Source organism: Lagenorhynchus albirostris, chromosome 4 (genome assembly GCF_949774975.1).
Source record: "Lagenorhynchus albirostris chromosome 4, mLagAlb1.1, whole genome shotgun sequence".
Lineage (NCBI taxonomy): Eukaryota > Metazoa > Chordata > Mammalia > Artiodactyla > Delphinidae > Lagenorhynchus > Lagenorhynchus albirostris.
Genome location: NC_083098.1, coordinates 44989077 through 45011293, shown reverse-complemented (window position 1 = coordinate 45011293; position 22217 = coordinate 44989077). Strand labels below are relative to the sequence as shown.

The 22217-nt window shown below is 39.3% G+C and overlaps 1 protein-coding gene across 1 annotated transcript in view; it reads left to right on the top strand.

Annotated features, from left to right (window-relative positions):
• FRAS1 (Fraser extracellular matrix complex subunit 1) overlaps positions 1-22217 on the top strand; it is a 467475-nt gene that overhangs the window by 318655 nt on the left and 126603 nt on the right. Inside the window, exons 30-32 of the mRNA XM_060147971.1 lie at positions 7714-7867; positions 13158-13336; positions 17668-17784. Of these exons, the coding sequence (XP_060003954.1) occupies positions 7714-7867; positions 13158-13336; positions 17668-17784 (450 nt within the window). The remainder of the gene's footprint in view (positions 1-7713; positions 7868-13157; positions 13337-17667; positions 17785-22217) is intronic.

The window sequence follows — 22217 nt, the reverse complement described above, 5'->3', positions numbered from 1 at the left end:
CGGAGTAATGACAGTTATTGGCTTATGTCTAGCTGGTGATTTAAATGGAATGACAAAGGGTTTTAGGTCTAATTCCTAGTGAATGGATGTAAAAATTAATCCTAGTGTTGTTCAACATAAAACTTAACCTGGTAAGATAGATGGAAAGGGACTGAGGGATAGAAAAAGGCAGCTTTGTGAGAGCAGGAACTATTTCAGTATTGCTGCCTTGAGCCAGGCACATTGCAGAAGTTTAGTACGTTTTTGTTGGATGGATAGATAGATGCGTGGATGCGACAGCTTGAGTTAGGCTGGTGCCTGTGTTCCTGCCTTTGAATTGATCCCTTGCATCAGATTCATCAGCCTACTGGGCACTTCAGCTAATGCTGGGGTGGCCCATCTGAGACTGAGGGTAGGAGCTGTTGGTTCCACTTTTAGTTATCAAGTTCTACATCACTTCCCCCAAATTTATGTTTTTATCCTTGGCCTGGCAGTGAGTAAAGTTGACTGCCACCCTCCAGGCTTATACTGAGTTGCTGAGGAGAAAATAGACCCAAGACAGATGTTGAAACATGTTCTGTTGGGGAAGGAGGCAAAAGAATTCAAGAAGATTAAAAGGTAATAAAGAATGCTCTGCTGAACAGGCTTTCATTAACTGGGTGGATTACCAAACCCAAGCCTGCTACAGATATGATTCTAAAGAAATTCAGAGTCTAATACGGGCTAAAATGCGGGCAGGGAGAAGCCTTGCATGTTGGTGGGTTTCTCTCTGCTGCCGGGCTTTCAAGGAATTTCCTTCTTTTTCATTAATTAAAGCATCTCTGAAAATCATGCCCCTTTTTCTACTTTGGCAATAAATCTGATGATCTTTCTGACCTCATTAGTTGTTGTTTGAGCAGTTATTTTCTGCAACTGGATAATGCTTTGATGTTAAAAGTCCCCAGGTGTCATGCTATGAACTGGATGGAAAATTCTATTGCTGAGAGCCTTCTCTGGCTGTTTGACCTTGGTAAGGCCTGAGTGCAGCTAAAAGCCCTGTTGGGCTTTCCCGCAATTTTCTTAAAACCTGTCCTCCCATGCGTTGTCTTATAGGGACACAGTTTGATTAAAAGGATGTTTGTGAGAGTTATAAATATCAATGGCATCAAAATGTTTATTTCTCTGAATAAGAATCTGCCTGTCTCATAAATAAATAAATCCTCACCACATATCAAGGTTTGACTTCATTGGACTTGCTGAATTGGTTCAATTTAGCATCTTGTAAGGTACATTGTCCGGAGTATACACTCAAAAAGTGTTTGTTGATTACGAAATATGTGTTTGTTTCTTTGTTTATAAAGCAGTTGAAACCTCCATGGAGAGAAGGTTCTGTACCCTTGACCTGAAGCTGCAGTTTCTGAGGCACATACACACACTGGCAAACACAAAAACAGTGCAATTATCTCTCCATTGTTCTTCATTCTGGTAAATAGCATCTATCTTTCACCTTATATGTGCCACCCCCCCATAATCCTTCCCTAAAATCCACAGTGCCCTCCAAGATTAAATTTTAAAAGCTATGGTATAAATGAGCTGTAACAAATTAAAGTATTTTTACAGAATAAATAAAATGTGAGGGTTGCTGTTATATCTAATTACAGTCATATTCTATTTCATAAAGTTAAAAAATTTTTGTCTTGAGTATTTTGGCTTGGGGTTGGGGTACACCATTGTATTTGAGCTCATCATTTATGTTCCAATCTTTAACTGGGGAGGGGGGGAGTTTTCATTTTGTTTGTGGGATTTTTCCTCCGAATGATAAGGTCACGCATGGGCCTTTACTTCTGGTTTACAACATTAATATCTTTATTTGTAATCAGTATATGATGACTAAACTTTATAACCAGCATTTCTTTATGCCTATTGTTCTATGAAATTAATTAGTAGAACTATTTAATTTAAAGCACTGTTTTAATTATGCCCCCATAATCCCTTGTTGAGATTTCATTTTCTTCTAATGTGGTACCCTGAAGGATATATAAAACATCACTTAGGCAGAAGATTCTTCAACTGAAATTATGGCTAATTTCTTGAATTTACAGGGATATATGCAGGAATATATTGTGCAGAAAAAAAACTACAGGCATACTTCGTTTTATTGCACTTTGCGGATACTGTGTTTTTTAGAAATTGAAGGTCTGTGGCAACCCTGCATTGAGCAAGTCTATCAGGGCCATTTTTTTTCCAACAGCATTTGCTCCCTTCATGTCTCTGTGTCACATTTTGGTAATTTTTGCAATATTGCAGACTTTTTAATTATTATTATTATATTATGGTGATCAGTGATCTCTGATGTTCCTATTGAAGAAAGATTATGACTTGCTGAAGGCTCAGATGATGGTTAGCATTTTTTGCAATGAATTTTAACTAAGGTATGTACATTGGGTTTTTTAGACATAATGCTATTACACACTTAGTAGACTACAGTGTAATGTAAACATAATTTTTATATGCACTGGGAAACCAAAAAATTTGTGTGACTTATTTCATTGCGATGTTTGCTTTATTACAGTGGTCTGGAACCGAACCCACAATATCTCCAAGGTGTGCCTGTATAAGGAGATAAAAAAATTGCAAAATGTCAGAACCACAGTGGAAATTAGGTTAAAATGTATTTTGGACACGTTAGCTGTAGAAATGGTGGTGTATAGACTTCTATTCATCTTTTCTTGAATCTTCCCTGACACTCTCCCAAAACAAAGCAACTGATAAAACCATCTTCCTCCTAAGAAGTGGGAAGAATTATACTTCTTTTCCTTAGATAGTTGTCTGTTTTCTTTTTATGTACTGTAAACAAACAATTCAGAAACAGAGGCATATGTATTATTCTGTTATAGGTGTAAATATTCTTAAAGGCTTGCCTGTGGAGTTTGGGAGAACCATTCTAGGCCCATCGTGATCTGTGTTCTGGGCCACGCTTCTCACCCTTCAGCATGACTCCACATCTCCCGGGATCTCCCGGGATTAAAACATAAGTGGAAATGCATCAAACTAAAATGCTGTGCCCGAAGGAAGCCATCAACAAAATGAAAAGGCAACCTACAGAATGGGAGAAAATATTTGAAACCATCTATCTGAAAAGGGGTTAATATCCAAAATATATAAGGAACTCAATAGCCCGCCCCCCCCCAAAAAAAAGATTACAAAAGGAGCTAAGGACCTGCATAGACATTTTTCAAAAGAAGACAAATGGCCAACAGGTACACGAAAACGTGCTCAACATCACTAATCATCAGGAAAAAGGCAAATCAAAACCACAATGAGATACCACCTCACATCTGTTAGAATGGGTGCTCTCAAAAAGACAAAAGATTACAAGTGCTGATGAGGGTGTGGAGGAAAGGGAACCTTTATACACTGTTGGTGGGAATGTACATTGGTACGGCCACTATGGAAAACAAGTAAGGAGGCTCCTCAAAAAATTACAAATAGAATTACTGTTTGATCCAGCAATCCCATTTCGGGGTATATGTCCAGAGGAAATGAAGTCAGTGTCTTGAAGAGACATCTGCACTCCCATGTTTATTGCAGGACTATTTACAATAGCCAAGCTATAAAAACAACCGAAGTGACCTAATGAAACTTAAAAGCTTTTTCACAGCAAAGGAAACCATAAAAAAGATGAAAAGACAACCCTCAGAATGGGAGAAAATAATTGCAAACTAAGCAACTGACAAAGGATTAATCTCCAAAATATACAAGCAGCTCAATATCAAAAAAACAAACACCCCAAGCCAAAAATGGGCAGAAGACCTAAATAGACATTTCTCCAAAGAAGATATACAGATTGCCAACAAACACATGAAAGAATTCTGAACATCATTAATCATTAGAGAAATGCAAATCAAAACTACCATGAGGTATCACCTCACACCAGTCAGAATGGCCACCATCAAAAAATCTACAGGGTTTCCCTGGTGGCGCAGTGGTTGAGAATCTGCCTGCTAATGCAGGGGACACGGGTTCGAGCCCTGGTCTGGGAGGATCCCACATGCCGTGGAGCAACTAGACCCGTAAGCCACAACTACTGAGCCTGCGCGTCTGGAGGCTGTGCTCCACAATAAGAGAGGCCGCGATAGTGAGAGGCCCGTGCACCGCGATGAAGAGTGGCCCCCGCTTGCGACAACTAGAGAAAGCCCTCGCACAGAAACGAAGATGCAGCACAGCAAAAATAAATGAATAAATTAATAAACTCCTACCCCCAACATCTTCTTAAAAAAAATCTACAAACAATAAATGCTGGAGAGGGTGTGGAGAAAAGGGAACCCTCTTGCACTGGTGGTGGGAATGTAAATTGATACAGCCACTATGGAGAACAGAATGGAGGTTCCTTAAAACACTAAAAATAGAACTACCATATGACCCAGCAATCCCACCACTGAGCATTTACCCCGAGAAAACCATAATTCAAAAAGAGTCATATACCACAATGTTCATTGCAGCTCTACTTATAATAGCTAGGACATGGAAGCAACCTAAGTGTCCATCAACAGATGAATGGATAAAGAAGATGTGGCACATATATACAATGGAATATTACTCAGCCATAAAAAGAAATGAAATTGAGTTATTTGTAGTGAGGTGGATGGACCTCGAGTCTGTCATACAGAGTGAAGTAAGTCAGAAAGAGAAAAACAAATACCATATGCTAACACATATATATATGGAATCTAAAAAAAAAAAAAAAAAAAAATGGTTCTGATGAACCTAGGGCCAGGACAGGAATAAAGACACAGACGTAGAGAATGGACTTGAGGACATGGGGAGGGGGAAGGGTAAGCTGGGACGAAGTGAGAGAGTGGCATGGACATATATACACTACCAAGTGTAAAATAGATAGCTAGTGGGAAGCAGCCGCATAGCACAGGGAGATCAGCTCGGTGCTTTGCCACCACCTAGAGGGGTGGGATAGGGAGGGTGGGAAGGAGATACAAGAGGGAGGAGATATGGGGATGTACGTGTACATACAGCTGATTAACTTTGTTATACAGCAGAAACTAACACAACATTGTAAAGGAATTATACTCCAATAAAGATGTTAAAAAAAAAAACCAAAAACCTAAGTGTCCATCAATGGATGAATGGATAAAGAAAATGTGGTTGTATATACAATGGATTGTATATACAATGGATATATACAATTTTCAGCCTTAAAAAGAAGGAAATCCTGTCATTTGCGACTGCATAGATGAGCCTTTAAAATAGGCTAAGCAGAAAGACAAATACTGCACACTCTCACTTATATTTGTAACCTGAAAGAAGCCAAACTCATAAAAGCAGGGTGGAATGGTGGTTGCTGGGTGGAGGGGGGGAAACTGGGAGATATTGGTCAAAGGTACAAAGATCCAGTTATAAGAGATGAATAATTCTGTAGATCTAACGTATAGCATGGTGATTATACTTAATAATACTGTATTGCATACTTGCTAAGAGAGTTGATCTTAAGTGTTTTCACCACACACAAATATTTATAACTATGTGAGGTGGCGGATGGCTTAATTAGTTTGATTGTGGTAATCATTTCACAATCTATACATATATCAAAACATCATGTTGTACACCTGAAATATATACAACTTTTATTTGTCAAGTATACTTCAGTAAAGCTGGTGAAAAAATTAAAATGCAGATTCTAATGCAGAAGGTCTGATTCAGGAGGTCTGAGAGTCTAAAATTCTAAGAAGCGTCCATATGTTGCTGGTCTCTGAACACTGACTTGCAAGGAGAACTGTCTCCTAAAAATTGACACTTACACAGGAGTTACAGAGAATTGTACTGATAAAATACAGTCAACATAGAAATGTAGTAGGAGAGATATCAGGGCACGTTGCTTATTTACTTGCTTGGAATTTGAAAAACCACACTGCCTCATCGGTCCAAGAATGTGGTTGCTGTGTGTGAGTGATCTCCATCACAGAATCAAACGTGATGGACTGCTGCTATTAGAAAAATTTCTAGTGATTAATCTTCCTGGGCCCAAATGTATTATGTTATATAAAACGGCTGGAGTGAATAGGGCCCTTTCCCCCAGAATTCTGGTAGGTAACATGCAAAGTTCTTGGCACATTTTGATGTTTTCATAAATAATATGGTAAATCAATTGTGAGAGAAAAAAAATTCTGTGGGATTTTGCCCCTGAGCACCAATCACATGGGAGGTACGTTGTCTGCTGTCCTCCTGGGCAATGACACTTTCTTGGTGATTGTGGTGAAAATAGCTGTGACCACCTCCTGAGAGGCGCAAATGCTCTCAAGTGACAGCAAATGAATGTTTGTTTTCTTCTGTTCTGAATACTCCCCTCTTGGGAATGCTGTTCGCTCTGTTCTGTTTACTGACATATTTGAAAGTAATAGCAATAATTTAGAATAACATCCCTTCTGAAATGCCCTATTTGAAAACATCAGATTTACCGATTTTGAAAGTATGAAAACTGAACACAGGCAGCCTCACTGATCCCATTCTGTGGAAAATGTCAATTAGGAGGCTTTGAAAGAGGTGTGCACCTTGCAAATCAGCACTTTTTAATGACGTTAGCTTTAGCAATTAGAATGGTTGCCTTCTCAGGAGCGCTAAGTAGGTGATTTCTTCCAGTCAGCTATTCCCAACTGTTGTTTCTAAGGGCTTCACTTTCAGTCAGTCATCGAGGCCTGTCAGTTTGGCCTCTGTAGTGTTTCTGGAATCTGTTTCTAACTATTCATTCCCACTGCAATCACCTTTTCATCTTCTCTCACCTGAGCCATTACAAGAACTTGTTAAATGGTTTCTGCAGCTCCAGATTCACGCCACCTCCAGCCCCTCCCATCTCTTGCTGCTGGAGGTTCTCCAAAACCCAAACCTGAGCATCCCATTTCCTTCCCTGAAGATTCGTGTTGACTTTACAGTGCCTACAAGCTAAATGGAGACTTACAGCACAGCTTCTACCTTCTACTAGCCTACATTAGGGGTCACTTTTTATTCACCCCCTCCCCTAGCTCCCTAGACTCTGCTTGCCCAGTCACTTGGATATTTTATTAAGCACAGAGTGCATTGTCTCATGTCTTTGCTTAGGCTGGGTCCTCTTCCTGGAGTCTGTTTCACTTAGAAAGCCCATTCTTTGTCATTCAAGAATTAAATGGTATTTCCATAGGAAAGCCTTCCTGACCATTCCTTCCCCAAAGGGGAAATCTCCTTTTTCCTTTATTTTCCCACAGTACCCTGCTCAAGCTTCTTCTAGATCATCACTTGTGATGCAGCCTAACTATTTTATATGTCTCTCTGCCCCACTAGACTGTAGGTTCTGAAACTGAGGCCTTATTTCAGCCAGCCTTATATACCTCAGGCCTCTAGCAAAAGATCTGGCATATAATAGGTGTTTAATGAATAGTTCTTGAATATAGGTGGATGGGGAAGATGGAAAGACAGGTAGATGGACAAATGAAAGAAAGAAATGGAGAGACTTAGTCTCCCTGAATGATACAAGTTATGTGCTTATGATGAATTAGGAGAAAAAGTAGGATATATATATGTACCTGTATACAGACACATGCATATATCTACACATAATTAAACATATACTGTTCACAGTATGACTCTAAAGCTATGAATCTCTTATTAGGCAATCGTTAGCAGCAATAGGACCTAATAACTTATGTTTTTAAGGACCAGTATTTTCTTTCTTTTGCTTGGACCTAATTCTGTACTCTCTCTTTCTTCTAGAATGATAGAGGTCTTCGACTTGTGGCTAATTCAGTGGTGTGGGTTCCAGAAGGCGGGATGCTGCAGATTACCAACAGAATCTTACAGGCTGAAGCTCCAGGTGCCAGAGCCTCAGAAATCATCTACAAAATTACACAGGAGCACCCCCAATTTGGTAACTCGTTTTTTCCCTTGTCATGATGTCATCATTGCATTCAGCAGGCTTGGACTTGCTTTTGTACAAAGCCACACAGCCAGGGTGTGTTTCCAGTGAACTCAGCTTTCTAATACCCCAGGCATCCCCTTTAAAGACAGAATAATCACAATAGCTATCATTGCTATATACATATTATTGGTATGCTAAGTAATGTAAACATAGTATAGTTAAACCTAAAGTTTAAGTTTTAAAACAACTACATTTTACAGAGAAAGTAACTTGTTAAAAGTCACCTGGCTAATAATATGTCAATACAATGTCAAACCTCAGGCTTTCAAACTCCACCTTGTGTCCCTCCCAGAACATCACCGCACTTCTTGAGACTTTCTTTTTAAGAAAAGACTTTACATAAAAACATTTCTCAAGATCTCCATTGTTACTTCCACTTCTAGCAAGATAGTAGAGTATGATAACCCATCATCATCACCTAGAAATGATGGATAAAAGAGATTCAGAGCTATAAGGCAATCATAGCTGACCTCCCGAGAATACAGAGAAATCTCCAAGCGCCAGACACAGAGAAGGAACTGAAAGCCAATCTGGGCAGGAGCTGATGGCATAGCTTGCCTGAGGGGTTGTGTGTATCTCTCAGTAACCTGGGGGCTTGGGATTTAATGCCTGTGCAGAGACAGAAAGTTGGAATTAAGACAAGAAGCTCACTAGCACAGAGAGATGGCAAAGAAATTTACCTGTGTTTCCCAGGGCTCAGAGGGAGCAAAAAGGGTCTGCTGAGAATTCAGAAATTCAGGCCTGTTTCTCCTGAAGATCCAAGGTTAAGTTATACTGTGTGCATAGTCTGAGAAACCCAAAGCTGAGGCATTAATATGAAAATTGACCTCAGGCCAATGGTACTTCCTGGGTCCCTTGCAGAAACTAGTATTAACTGCTGTGGAATGTCCACCCTCAACTCCAGACCACACAAGATTCTCACAGAGAAAACCACTGAAGATTAACTCAGAATTCAGAATTACAGAACATATGAAGAAAAAATCTATAGTACCATAACTAAAACAAACAAGAAGATTAAAACCCCAAGGTTTCCAATGAAGGAACAAGCTTACAAAAACTATGAAATAAGCATATTTAAAAAGATTTAAAGACACAAAAGAAGGGATCGAAACTGTAAGGAGATGACAAAATGTTATAAAAGTAAAAACAACAGGCAGGTAGATTTTTTAAAAGAAATAATCACCTGAAAATGAAAAATATATTCATTAAAATTGCTTGGTGTGACAAATAGCAGGGAAATAACAATCTGTTTTTCCTCAGGTTTATCAGATATTTTTAATTGTGTATTTTCTGTGGTGAGGAAAAAATCAACTTTTGTACTATTTAAAAATAAGTATAGAGTCCACAAAGGCATTGAAAAGCATAATCTAGTCAAGAATTGATAGAATTATAAAACAGTCAGTCTAGCTGGGCTGTCATTTATTATAGTTGCGTAACCTTGAGGAAGGCAGGTGGACCCCCTTGAGCCATAAGTTTCTTTGAAAGATGAAGCTAGATAAGTTTGTAACTTTTTATTTTAAAATAATTTTAGACTTACTGAAATGTTGCAAAAATAGTACAAAGAGCTCTTGAATATCCTTTATCCAGCTTCCTCCACTGTTAACATCTTACATAATCATAGGACAATAATCAAAACCAGGAAATTAGCATTGATACAATGCTGTTAATTAGTTCACAGACCTTATTCAACTTTGCCGTATTTCACCCACTGATTTTAAGCTAGACAATGTTTAAGTCCTTTTCAGCTCTAAAAACCTTTGACTGGTTTGATGTATTAAATTCTTTACCTTTGTCTTGAGCATTAAAAGTCAAAAAATTAAATTTCCTAAAGATAGCCCAATATCCCAATATTCCGTCTAAGTATTAAATAGAACAATGCGGAATTAAGTGATTTTTTTAAAAGCCATTTCAGCTTGATAAATGCCATGTAAGTAAGCCTGACTCACGTGACCCTTTCCTAATATAACTCTCTTAATTAACTTCTTCCTATGAACATAATCCTATTTCTGTGTGTTCAGAGCTCCCTACTGGTAATAATCAAATCGCATTACCCTTAGGAGCCGTTCAGGAGTGGAAAAGGAGGTGGGAATGAGAATCCCACTTAACGCAAATCTTTTTTTTTTTTTAATTTCTTTTTTTTTTTTTTGGCTGCGTTGGGTCTTCGTTGCTGCGCGGGCTTTCTCTAGCTGCCGAGAGCGGGGCCTACTCTTCATTGCGGTGCAGGGGCTCCTCATTGCGGTGGCTTCTCTTGTTGCAGAGCACGGGCTCTAGGCGCACAGGCTTCCGTAGTTGCAGCGCACAGCCTCAGTAATTGTGGCATGCAGGCTCTAGAGTGCAGGCTCAGTAGTTGTGGCACGCGGGCTCTAAAATGAAGGCTCAGTAGTCGTGGCGCACAGGCTTAGCTGCTCCACGGCATGTGGGATCTTCCCGGACCAGGGATCGACCCTGTGTCCCCTGCATTAGCAGGTGGATTCCTAACCACTGTGCCACCAGGAAAATTCCGAGATTCTAATTCTTAATACCTATTACATTTTCCCATAAAGTTTCTTGGTTAAAATATTGAGCTCAGTGTAAAGGAAATCACTAGTAGATGTTATTTTCTGTTTTTTAAGCCTGGACTTTTTTAAACCTGGATTTTCATATACTTAGAGTCATCTCCTTGATTTTGTCATACTACGATAAAAGCAGAGGTGAGGTATTACGCAAAAGCTCTCACCTCGATGGAGTGAACCCTACAAAATATCGGTGTTTCTTCCTGTCTACTCATGGGCTTGGCACAAAGGTACCTTGTATTCATCATACCCAGTGCTGAACTCTAACTCTTCATCTTTTCTTCTACCAGCTCATCCCATTTGTGGCATCGCTTCCCTACACATCACCCAACCTAATAGGTGATCATCTGATTCTTCCCTCTTTCTTACCCTTTACAGCCACATTTGTCAAGTTCTGTTGCTTCCACTTCCTCAATGATTCTTGTATCTGTTTACGTGTTTCCAATCTTACCTCTGTTGCTTTAGTTCAGGTTCCCATCTCTCATCTGGTTTTTACAGCAGACTTATAGTTGACCAAACTGTCCACATAATTGTTAGTCACTATTGTTATCATTTTTATAAAATAAAGTCCAGCGCCTTTAACAGAACTTTCGCGTATATTCTGTGTTCTAAATCACTTCGTGCCATTAACCTACTGAAAATCTCACAGAGGCTCCCAGGTGCTTATGGGGCTGATCTCAAGGGGAAGGAACTGCATCTTACTGATCTTTGAGTCCCCCACCCCAAAGGGCTAACCACAGTAGCTAGCCCTTAACAGGTGTTCACTGACTGTTTACTGAGTTGAAACTAATGGGATTAACCAGCATCCTGTGATTCCTGTTAATTCGCATAGTATCGCAATGGGTTTGTTTTTTTTTTAAATCTGAAAAATAGGTTTATTTCATTAGGACTTGTTAGGAAAATTCTGCTTTGCCTTCCTATTATAAAGCAGAAGAGCCAGGAAATTGGCATTTGAATGTTTTCTGTTTTTCTACTGTTTTTCTGTTTTCCACATTTTCACTGTGAAAATCTCCTTCCAGACTATTTTGCAACTACTCACATTCATAAACAGTCCACATCCTGGGAAAGCATGTTTATTAGCAGGATCTTATGAACAGAAGTTGAACCAGGGAGAGATGGGTAATGGAATTGGTGACTTAAGTATAAATGAGAAACAGTACAAGAAAGAAACTAGAGTGAGTTGATTCTACACATGATTATTTTAAGAATAAAGTAAGAATATTGATGTTTTTCTATTACTTCAGTATTTCATCACTATCCAGGATATTATGTGCATTTTTAACTTGAATTTAGTGCCTATAAATATTAGAATGAGTACTTCCTTTGAATAAGAGAACACATTTCTCTGGGGTAATCAAAGTGCACTATCAATTACCTGATATGTCTAGGGCACTAAGATCTGGGTATCCTCCTACAGAACATTTAAAAGATGTATGCAGTTTCTCTCTCTCTCTTTCTTTCTCTCTCTCTCTCACACACGCATACACACACATTCTTCTCTCCCTCTTACTATCTGAGCGGTAGACAGACCTCTTTCAGATTTATTGTTAGATGCATTTTCATGAGAACGTGGCTTGTTTTTAGCAGTTCATCCATTCTTCTCCTTGGTCTTCACTTGAAGGCATATTCTCCTTGGGAAATTTTGATTGTTTCTATAACACCTTTGTATTTTCAATCTCACTTTAAGAAAATAGTAGCTTCAGGTTAAGAATAAGCAATAGAAACAGATTGGTGGTGTTGGTGGTGATGTTTAGATTTAGATTTCATTGCTTCAATTCTAATAAAGTTTAGAAAATGAAGGAGGAGAAAACATCATCGGTTATTTATCAAGGTAATTGTTGGTCTGTGAACATAAAATAACCATGACGGGTAACAGGGTTTCATGACCAGGAAAATGAGCTTCAGATTCAAATCCCAGCTCCTTCACTTTGGACTTGTGTGACCTCAAACAAGTTATTGAACTTCTCTGAGCATAAAGAACTTTGTCTTTAAAATGGAGATGACAGTAGCATCTTCAGAAGGATTAAATAACATAATAAGGATAACCAACACTCTTTTCAAGCACCTATGAAGTATGTAGTATTATTCTCATTTTACCAATGAGGAACAGAGACTTGTAATACCTAAGTAAGCTCCCGCAGCTTGATGTGGTGGAACTGGGTTTGAACCACTATGTTAAGTGCTTCACGCAGCGCCTGTCATATGCATTCAAGTGTTAGCTATTATTGTTTTCATTTTAAGAACTCTTCCGAGGATGATTTTTTCTGAATTTTTTCTAATTTCCCCTTGTGTTTACACCAAAAAATTTCCTGGTTAGAAAACATTTTCTGTTCATAGACAGCTGTGGGTAGAAATGAATCCATTCAATTCCCAGTATTTGCAGTGTTCACGACTATTTGGGTCTCCTTATATAATTTTAGTAGATAAAAGTCAGTAACTTCATACATGAATTGCCCTCGAATGGCTTTTAGCTCTTTTAATTGAAAGACTGGGAATGTTATGTCTAAAGTTGGATTTTATGATATCTGTTGAATTCTGTGTTAATATCTTTTCCTTCACCTTGGATAAAAATAAAGAAGCACATCATATCTTTTCTGTTTAAAATAAAAGTGGTAGAAAAGGAGACGAGAGCTCTGATTTACTTTTACTTTTCCCAGGGGTCCTCACTAACTGTGTGGCTTTCCTAGGGGAGGTGGTCCTTGTGTTTAATATGCCGGCAGACAGCCCCGCAGACGAAGGGCAGCACCTTCCTGATGGGAGGACAGCAACTCCCACCAGCACGTTCACCCAGCAAGACATCAACGAAGGCATCGTGTGGTACCGGCACTCAGGGCTCCCAGCCCAGAGTGACTCCTTCCACTTTCAGGTACCCTCTGCTTCCTGAATCTTCTGATGTCTGGATAGTCTGATGAAAACCATCACCCTTATTTATAAACAACTCAGGTCATTTTCTGTGATTGCCTGGAAGTCACATTTGGGAGAAGAAAAAAATGTAACTAGTAACATTGAAAAAAATTTTTTTTAATCTGTCAATTCAGCCTTCTGGGTGTCTCTACAAGCAGAGTCATTCTACAACAAAGAGGTATATAATAGATAATGGCTAAAGTGTTTGGAAAAAAGTATTTTCAAAATGTTAAAATACCACATGGAGAAAAGTCTTATTTTCTTTTTTCAAATGTTTTTGGAACATTTAACCATCTTATGATAAGGTCATGGGCAGAGCAGCCAAACCCACTGGGTTCACGTTTCACTTCTGCCATGTACTAGCTTTGGGAAAATTACTTGGGCAAAATCCTTGTGCTTCAGTTTCCTCATCTGTAAAATAGCATTGCTGTAAGGATTTAATGAGTTAATACATATAGAGCATTTAGAATAGTGCCTGTTAACCGTGTAAGGGTGTGTGACTACCATTTATGGAGACTGGTCAAATACCAGTGCTATAGACTGGACGTTTGTGTCCCCGCCAAAGTTCATATGTTGAAATCCTACCCCTCCATGTGATGGTATATGGAGGTGAGGCCTTTGATTAGAATTAGATGAGGTCATGAGGGTTGTGCCCTCATGAATGGGATTAGCATACTTACAAGAGTCATGCTTGCTCCCCCGCTCTGCTGCCCGCCACGGGGAAACAGTGAAAAGTCGGCAGTCCACAGCCCAGAAGAGGGCCCTCGCTAGAACCCAACCATACTGGCACCTTGATCTCAGACTTCTAGCCTCCAGAGCTGTGAGAAATAAATTTCTATTGTTCATAAGCCACCCAGTCTACGGTACTTGTTAGAGTAGCCTGAGCCAACTGAGGCAACCAGACTATAAGGTTGGTTTAATTTATTCTGTCAATAAATTAAAGAACAAGAAACTATTCTGGGCGCATTCCCTGACTACTGTGAAGTACAATTAGAAATGAATAATAAAAGGGCAAAAAAAATCAAACCATTTGGAATTCCTTAATAATTACTAGTTCTAAATGGAAATCAAAATGGCAAACTATTAAGAAATATTGATCAGGAGGAAACAACTTATCAGAACTGAAATGATGTAGACAAAGTAATACTCGGAAGAAAATCGATGGCCTTAAGCTCTTGTTGTTGAACAGAAAAGCATGAAAATTAATGGACTAAATATTCAACTCAAGAAGCTGGAGAACCACAGAGAAGCCAAAAGAAAGCGAAAGGAAGGTAAAAGAGGAATTGACTAATTATAAGATGCTAGAATTAGTAAATAAGTACAAAACCTGAATCTTTGGAAAGACCCATAACATTAGACAAACCTCTGTCAAGGATAATTTGGAAATAAATAATGGAACAGAAACACAAAGGAATGAGGAAGTATGAATGAGAAAGACCATTTAAGCATAGATACAGAAAAGATTTGGGGAAAGTGTCAGGGAAAATATAAGGAAGCCCTCATGGTGATCAGCCAAAGCAGCATCACAGTCCCTCTACGTCTGAGTCATTTCCTTGGTCTAGGAATCCAGTAGGGGATAAACTACCACGATAGCTCATCTTGTTAAAATTATCGTCCATTCTGCTCCTGATGCCTGGTGTGTACATCTTCATTGTCTGACTAATTTATATTGTGTAAAAAGTGTGCTTCCCCAGAGAGCTAGTTGCAATAAACCTGGAAACAGTTAAAATGAGATTATACTGAGCACACTGAATGTCCAATGAGTGAGCAAACATTATGTGCCCTTTGCCCAAGTTAATTTTTCAGTTTTAGCACCTGGGGACTCAGCAGTCCTCAAATAATGAGTCAGAATGGAAGCAAAGACCTCAATCAAAAGAAGTCACCTCAACAGACTGGACTCCTCAGATCTGCCTTTGCCTTCATTATCAGTATGGAGCACTTCCCTGGAAAGTCATTCTCAGCACCTGCTAAAATGATATTTGATTGCTTTTGCAAGTTGGTTACTAAGTGGGTTATTATAAAATAGCAGAAGTTGCTGATTTTTATAAACAAATTCGCTAGAGTTTAAGACTCTAAAAACATCATTACTTAGAAAGTGGTTCCCTTTGGAGGGTCTTCGCACATTCTGCTCAAAATGTGTTTAGAACTCCTACCTGAAATCTCCTTCAAAATCTGTGGGATATTCTTTAGCATATCCTCAGTAGTGACAGTATATCATCCTTTGGAAGTGGATTTTAAAATAAAACCCTATAGCCCAAAGTCATTCAGAATCGTGTCTGGTAAAAAAGAAGAGTAGCAATTATTTTTAGTTAAAACAAGGAGTAATTATGAAGTAACAAGCTCAGTTTTCTTACATGATTTGTGAACCCCCTCTGAAGCATTTCAAAAAGTACATTTTGAACACTGACAGCATCTTTACTGCAAGTATGAAACAGCTCTCTGGGATCATTTTCTCTTGGATGTGAAGGTTTTGGTGTGTTTGTTTTTAAAATCTCATGGTTTGATAGGCTTATCTCATATTTTGATGTGAAACGACACAGACACTGTAGCTACGTGCTAAAATAAATGGTTGGCAACTTTCCCCATTCATCATTTTAGTGTCCCTTAGGATTTTAGACTATTTAAAAAAGATGCCGTTCTAATGATTCTCCTCTCGTGTCCCTTCTTTTTTATTTTCTTTAAAGCAGAAAATGCAATACAAGGAGTTGTATGGATTTAATTTCGTTTTAATGTTGATGTGCTGTCATGAGCCATCAGTGCAGCCCATCTGTTACTTTGCATCTAAGACTTGGGATTTGTGTAATGCAAGTGGTATTAAAAAATTAGAGCATGGCATAGTGAGAAGAAAGCAGGCACATTTTTGGCAGGGGAAGGAGCCCTGGTTTTGGCATATTCAGATCACGTTGACATAGCCTCAGGGGATGTAATTTGAAAAAGACCAACATATTTTACACTCATGTCTTTGCTAGGGAAGCTAGAACTACGACCGTTGCTTGGTAATCTGCTCACCTCTCACTTCCTGCAGAGTTCCATTCCTTTTCTTCAAGAGATAGGAGAACATATCTTCCCCTTTCCTGATTTCCTAAAGCTTCCAACTTGAGTCACTGTGGTCCGTAGGAAGGTCACAAACCCGCTGACCTGGTTTTAAATACTGACCCTTGTTGGCTATGTGACCTTGACACCTTAACTTTTTGACCTTCAGTTTCCTCATCTGTAAAAAAGGAGATAATAATATCTACTTGATGGGTATTCGGTAAGAAAACTTTTGAACAGTAGCTAGCACAGTGCCGAGCCCATGGTAAGTGCTCAGTGAATGATAGCTGTGGTTGTTAATATTATTTATGGTGACACTATAAGATGCCTTCTTGGAAACAAGTTGATATTCTGAGGCTTGAGCTCCAGGCGCCTGCTGTGATCAAGGTACAGAGAAGACAGTTTTCCTGGAGGGTGTAACTTTAGAAGACATAGAGAAAGGGCTGCCATTCCTGCCCTTTTTCTCAGGATTTACAGAACCCTGCCCCCTCTCACATGGAATTAACACAACTCCACATGGCCACATGGGCCTTAACCATTCTTCTAACAAGCCTAAGGAGCAGACAATGGAAGGAAGGCGAGTTTAAGGGAACAGCGAGGTAGCACTGAGGAAAGGGAGAGGCTGCATGAGAAAAGCATCATTTTTCAGCATTTCTGAAGCAGGAAAGAGTTGATTTTGTGACCACTACCCTAGTTGTAAATGTTCTTAATCTTGCCTTGCAGTGATGAGGCTGGGATTTGTCATTTATAATCTAGGTGTAGATATCTGTGCTGGGTAAAGACTAAAGTGAAATAAACATCACGTATATTGATATAATGTGTTGTGTATGCTCATAATGAGACCCTATGTAGCTATCAAAATTATGTTTTCAAGAATGTTTAATGGTATAGCAAAATATCATAGTATTGTGTTAAGTAAACATTTAGAACATACAATTGTATATAGTTTCACATATACATGGAAAAAAGATTAAACTGAAATGCAGCGATATATTAGTAACGACTATTTCTAGGTAGTGAAATTCTAGATGACTCTTATTCCTTATTTATACCTTCCTGCAACTTCACAATTGCCTAAAATGCTTATGTATCGTTTTTATAATCAGTAAAAAAAGGAATTTTAAAATATGAAGAGCAGAATGAAAATCGTAATACAGGAGCATACAGTATTCAAAGACAGATGGTTCAAAAGGGAAAAAATAAACGCAGGCAATCATACTCTGCCCACCAGAGGCTCACCAGTGTGCCGTGTCTTTGCAGGTGTCCAGTGCCACGGAGGCTCACGCCCATTTGGAGAGCCGCATGTTCAACATCGCCATCTTACCCCAGACTCCGGAAGCACCCAAACGCTCTCCAGGAGCATCTCTCCACATGACCGTGAGTTGGGTAGCAGGGCTCATGGTTTCTGCTTGGAGGAGGCAGGTTGATGGGATGTGACAGAATGCTTGGCTCAGAACACGGGCTCTGGGGTCAAAAATACCAGCCCTGTGAACTCGTTTCTCATTGACTTGAAAGAAGAAACTTAAAATTCCCAGAGTGAAAGGAAGGTTAGAGGGAATCCACTCCAGCCTCCCATCCATTGCTGCTGAGCCCTCTTACAGCGTTCCAGACACTCACAGAACCATTCCTTGAGTACCTGGAAGGAATTTCAGGCTTATATCCATTTAATGATTACTATTTGGGTATAATTATTCAGCCAGTTAGAGTTCCATCTAGCTGGAGAAACGGTTATTCTGTTTTAGAATCCTGTTAGTAGTTTCCTTTCGATTAGAAAAGTTTCCTGGAGAAAGTGATGTCTGTGCTGACTCCAGAAAGATAAGTAGCAAATATCCAAGTGAAGGTTTGGGAGGCAGGTTGGAAAGAATAGTGGGGTGATGGCAAAGGGCATCATCAGGCATAAAAACAACACATGCAAAGACCCAGAGGGGAGAGACAATATGATTGTTGGGAAAATTGCGAACAGTTCAATGAGACTGGAAGATGAGACAGGCTGAAAGGGAGTGGTGAGCCTGCGGGGTTTTGCGAGCTAGATCACAGAGGGGCTTGTATGCTGCGTGGGAAGGAGTGTGGACACATGGAAAGGTTTGGAGCAAGGTGAGAGCTAAATTAGTACATGGCATTTAGTTCAGACAATTAGCAGTTCCACTGTACTCCTATATCTATGGGGCATGTAATGCCAGACCCCTCTTCTAGACAGAGCCACAGCACATTAAGTCCTTGTAAATTAATCATCCTGGATCCACATTTTAGTTAGCGCCCACGGAATTACACTCCAAAGTGGTGCAGCACTCCTGAGCTGCAACAAAGACAGCAGGCAGAGTTTTAGAAATTATGGGTCTGGGGCTTGACAGAGACATAAAAGGGGAAACAAAGTTTTTAATGGATACATGCTATCGGCATTTCCACCGTAAACTGTAATTTAAAGAAATCATAATTCAGGAACACTATAGAGTCTATAATTCATCATTCTGACTGCAGGAGCTTGGACCAGAATTTTCTCTAAAGCGTAAAGAAAAATGTGCATGTACGTTTCTTGCCAAATGCTAATGTGGTGTTATTTTGACTTTAGAGGGGAAAAAAATGGGCCAGGAGCCATGAAGATGGCATCACTCCCGCTCTTTTGCTGAAAACCTCTAGAAACTTTTCAACGTGCTTAACCTTGAGGGTCTCAGGTTGCATGTTTGTAAATTAGGTCTGTTCTGTGTAATTTAGGGTATCACAAAGGTTAGTCTACTGTAAAATGTGATCAGGCTACTCTTTCATTCCTTAAAATATGCACAGTTTATATTTCTTTTGACATTAATTAGGGCCATTACTGTAAGATATACATACTGTAAAATGTGACAAAAGCACATTCTCAATGCAGTGATTTGGACCCATCTAAGCACATAAGTTTTGTACATATTTGGTAAACACATTGTGAATACATATGCTAAATTCATACATAGTATATTCATATAGATGTTTAAGGGTAGGAGTCTACCTCTCCAATCATTCAGTTATTCAGTCTTGCACACTTTCGGGTCCCTAATTTATGCCAAGTTCTGTGGAAGACATTGGAGATTCAGTGATCATGTAATGCAGTCTCTATTGGTCTATTTTAGACTTAGAGTCTAAAGAGGGAGACAAGAAAATAAATAAACAGTGACAATACAGTAATAAATGTCATGACAGAGACATGGCATGGAAGCAGATAGCAGGGCACCTAGTCCAGCAAGGCATAGGAGAGGTCAAGGAAGGCGTCCTGTAGAAGGTGAACCAAGCTGGTTGAAGTGAATATTATCTCTAAATCAGGGTCTCAAACTTCAGCCTGCATTAGGATCACCTATAGGGCTTGTTAATTCACAGATTGCTGGAGCCCACCCCAGAGTTTTCCAATTCAGTAGGTCTGGTATAGGGCTGATAATTTGAGTTTCTAACAGGTTCCGAGGTGATACTGTTGCTACTGCTCTGCTCACTACACTTGCAGACCCTCTTATCTAGACTAGAAATAGGCGGAAGTTCATTCCAGGCAGAGGAGCAGCATTTGAAAAGAAGATGGAGACGCAGGAGAACATAACATGTTTGAGGAATGACGGAGAGTTCAGTTGGCTGGAGCATAAATCTTTAGGTGAAGAAGAAAGAAGAAATGAGAGATCACGGAGGACCTTAAGATAAGATGAAGGAGATTCCATTTTGTCCAGAAAGGCTGTTAGGGCAAGTAGGATACAGCAGAGAGGTGGCATGCTTAGATTCTCAATTTGAGAAGGTCATTTTGGCTGCAGGGTAGAGAACACCCCAGATGGGGCCAGACAGGGAGCAAGGAGGCCAAGAAATAGGCTACTGAAGTCACCTAGAACAAGAAAGGTTGGTGGCATGAAGGTCATGCAGTGGCAATAAGGATTAAGAGTTGGTGAGATCTTGAAGAGATACTCGTACACTCATATTCATTGCAGCATTATTCACAACAGCCAAGAGATGGAAGCAACCTAAATGTCCTTTGACAGATAAGTGGATAAAGAAAATGTGGTATATACAGCCACTGAATATTATCCAACCTTTAAAAAAAGGAAATCCTGTCATATGCTACAGTATGAATGAACCTTAAGGATATTGTCCTAAATGAAATAAGCCAATCACAAAAAGACAGATAATGCAGGATTCCACTCATTTGAGCTAGTCAAACTCTTACAAACAGAAAGTAGAACGGTGGTTGCCCCTGTGGGGAATGGGTGGGGTGTGGAGCGAGAAAAGAAGAATTGTTATTCAATAGCGTTTCAGTGTTGCAAGAGGAAAAGAATCTGGAAATCTGTTGTAGAACAATGTGCATCTAGTTAACACTACTATACTGTACACTTAAAAGTGGTTAAGGTGGTAAAAAAAAAAAGTTAGGAGATTAGAGATATTTAGAGACAGTGCTCAATTAGATATGGGAGAGGGCGAAGCACCCCATTTTCTGAGCATACAGAGATGCCATTCATTGAGATGGGGAATGTATGAGGACTTGAGGGGGAGGGGGAGGGGTGGAAGGCATGATGCACTCAGTCTGGGATGTGCTTGTAAAGGGCGTGCGTATTAAGGGCAGGTAGAAGAAGATCAGTAGCTATTCAAGGTGAGTGATAAACCTTTGAGAATCATTAATGGCTGGTAGTGGTTAAATCCTCAGAAATCACTGAGATTCCCCAGGAAGATTGCACAGAAGGAGAAACAATATAATCAAATACGTGCCTAAATGAAAATTTGTTCTGTGACATTTCTGTAATTCTGTTATTCATCAAACCTAAGATCCTTTAAATGGGATCTTATGGTTTGATCTGTAGTGCTCACAGAATTATATGCATGCATATATATATAAGATATGTATACACATATATCATATATATATAAACATGTGTGAGATGTGTACATTTAGAATATATATCAAATTTGAGCAAGGGGATCTGAAGACGTGCGTATCGCAGCATAGATAGTGTCAGATTCTTCAAGTAAGTTAACAGATTGACATCAACTCCCAGTTCTCCAAGTAATCATCCACTATTTGACTTAGAAGATCCTTAAGGGCAAAATCTTTGATTTATTAACCTTGGTATCTTCCTCAGCATCTAGCACAATGCCTTATATAAAATAGTTGCTTAGTAAATATTTGTTGCCTAAGTGAATATTTTCAGACCTACTTTCACATGGCTAATAATATCTTCTTGTATGACCTTTGAATTCAAACAAATTAATTATATGGGTACACACACACACACACAAACACACACTTTGAATATCATATTCCCAAGTCCTCTCTTAAAGGGGAGATAAATTCTATTATCTCTTAATGTGAAAGAAGATTGATTATTTCCTTTTCTAAGTGATTGCGGTCCTCAGGGTTGGGTTGCCCAAGGTCACCCCTTGAGGAAAAGGCCTTTCTTTCCTGGTTTCATTTGCTTCCAGAGTGATTGCTGTAGCAAGAGTTCTCTTAAAACCATTCTTATTGAGGCTAGCAGGGATCCAGTTAGAACAGCTGATCTTTTTGTGATATGGACTCAAGCCTGGGCCTGCTGTATTTGTTTTATGGCTATGGGTGTCTGTGTCTATGTCTTCTCTTGAGACATTTCAGATACTAGTATAATTATTATCTGCAGTCTCTGGAAATGTTTTGTTATCCTTGGAATTACTGTTGTGCTTTATCTGAGCCTTTCACACTACTTAGCATTTTCTACCTTAGAGCTATTTATGAGTTTCTCCCACTGAAAAGTGAAATTCCTTGAGGAAAAGGTCTATATCTGATTCATCTTGTACCTTCTACAGCTTTTTGCCTGGTACCTTGCACATAGTAGGTTCTT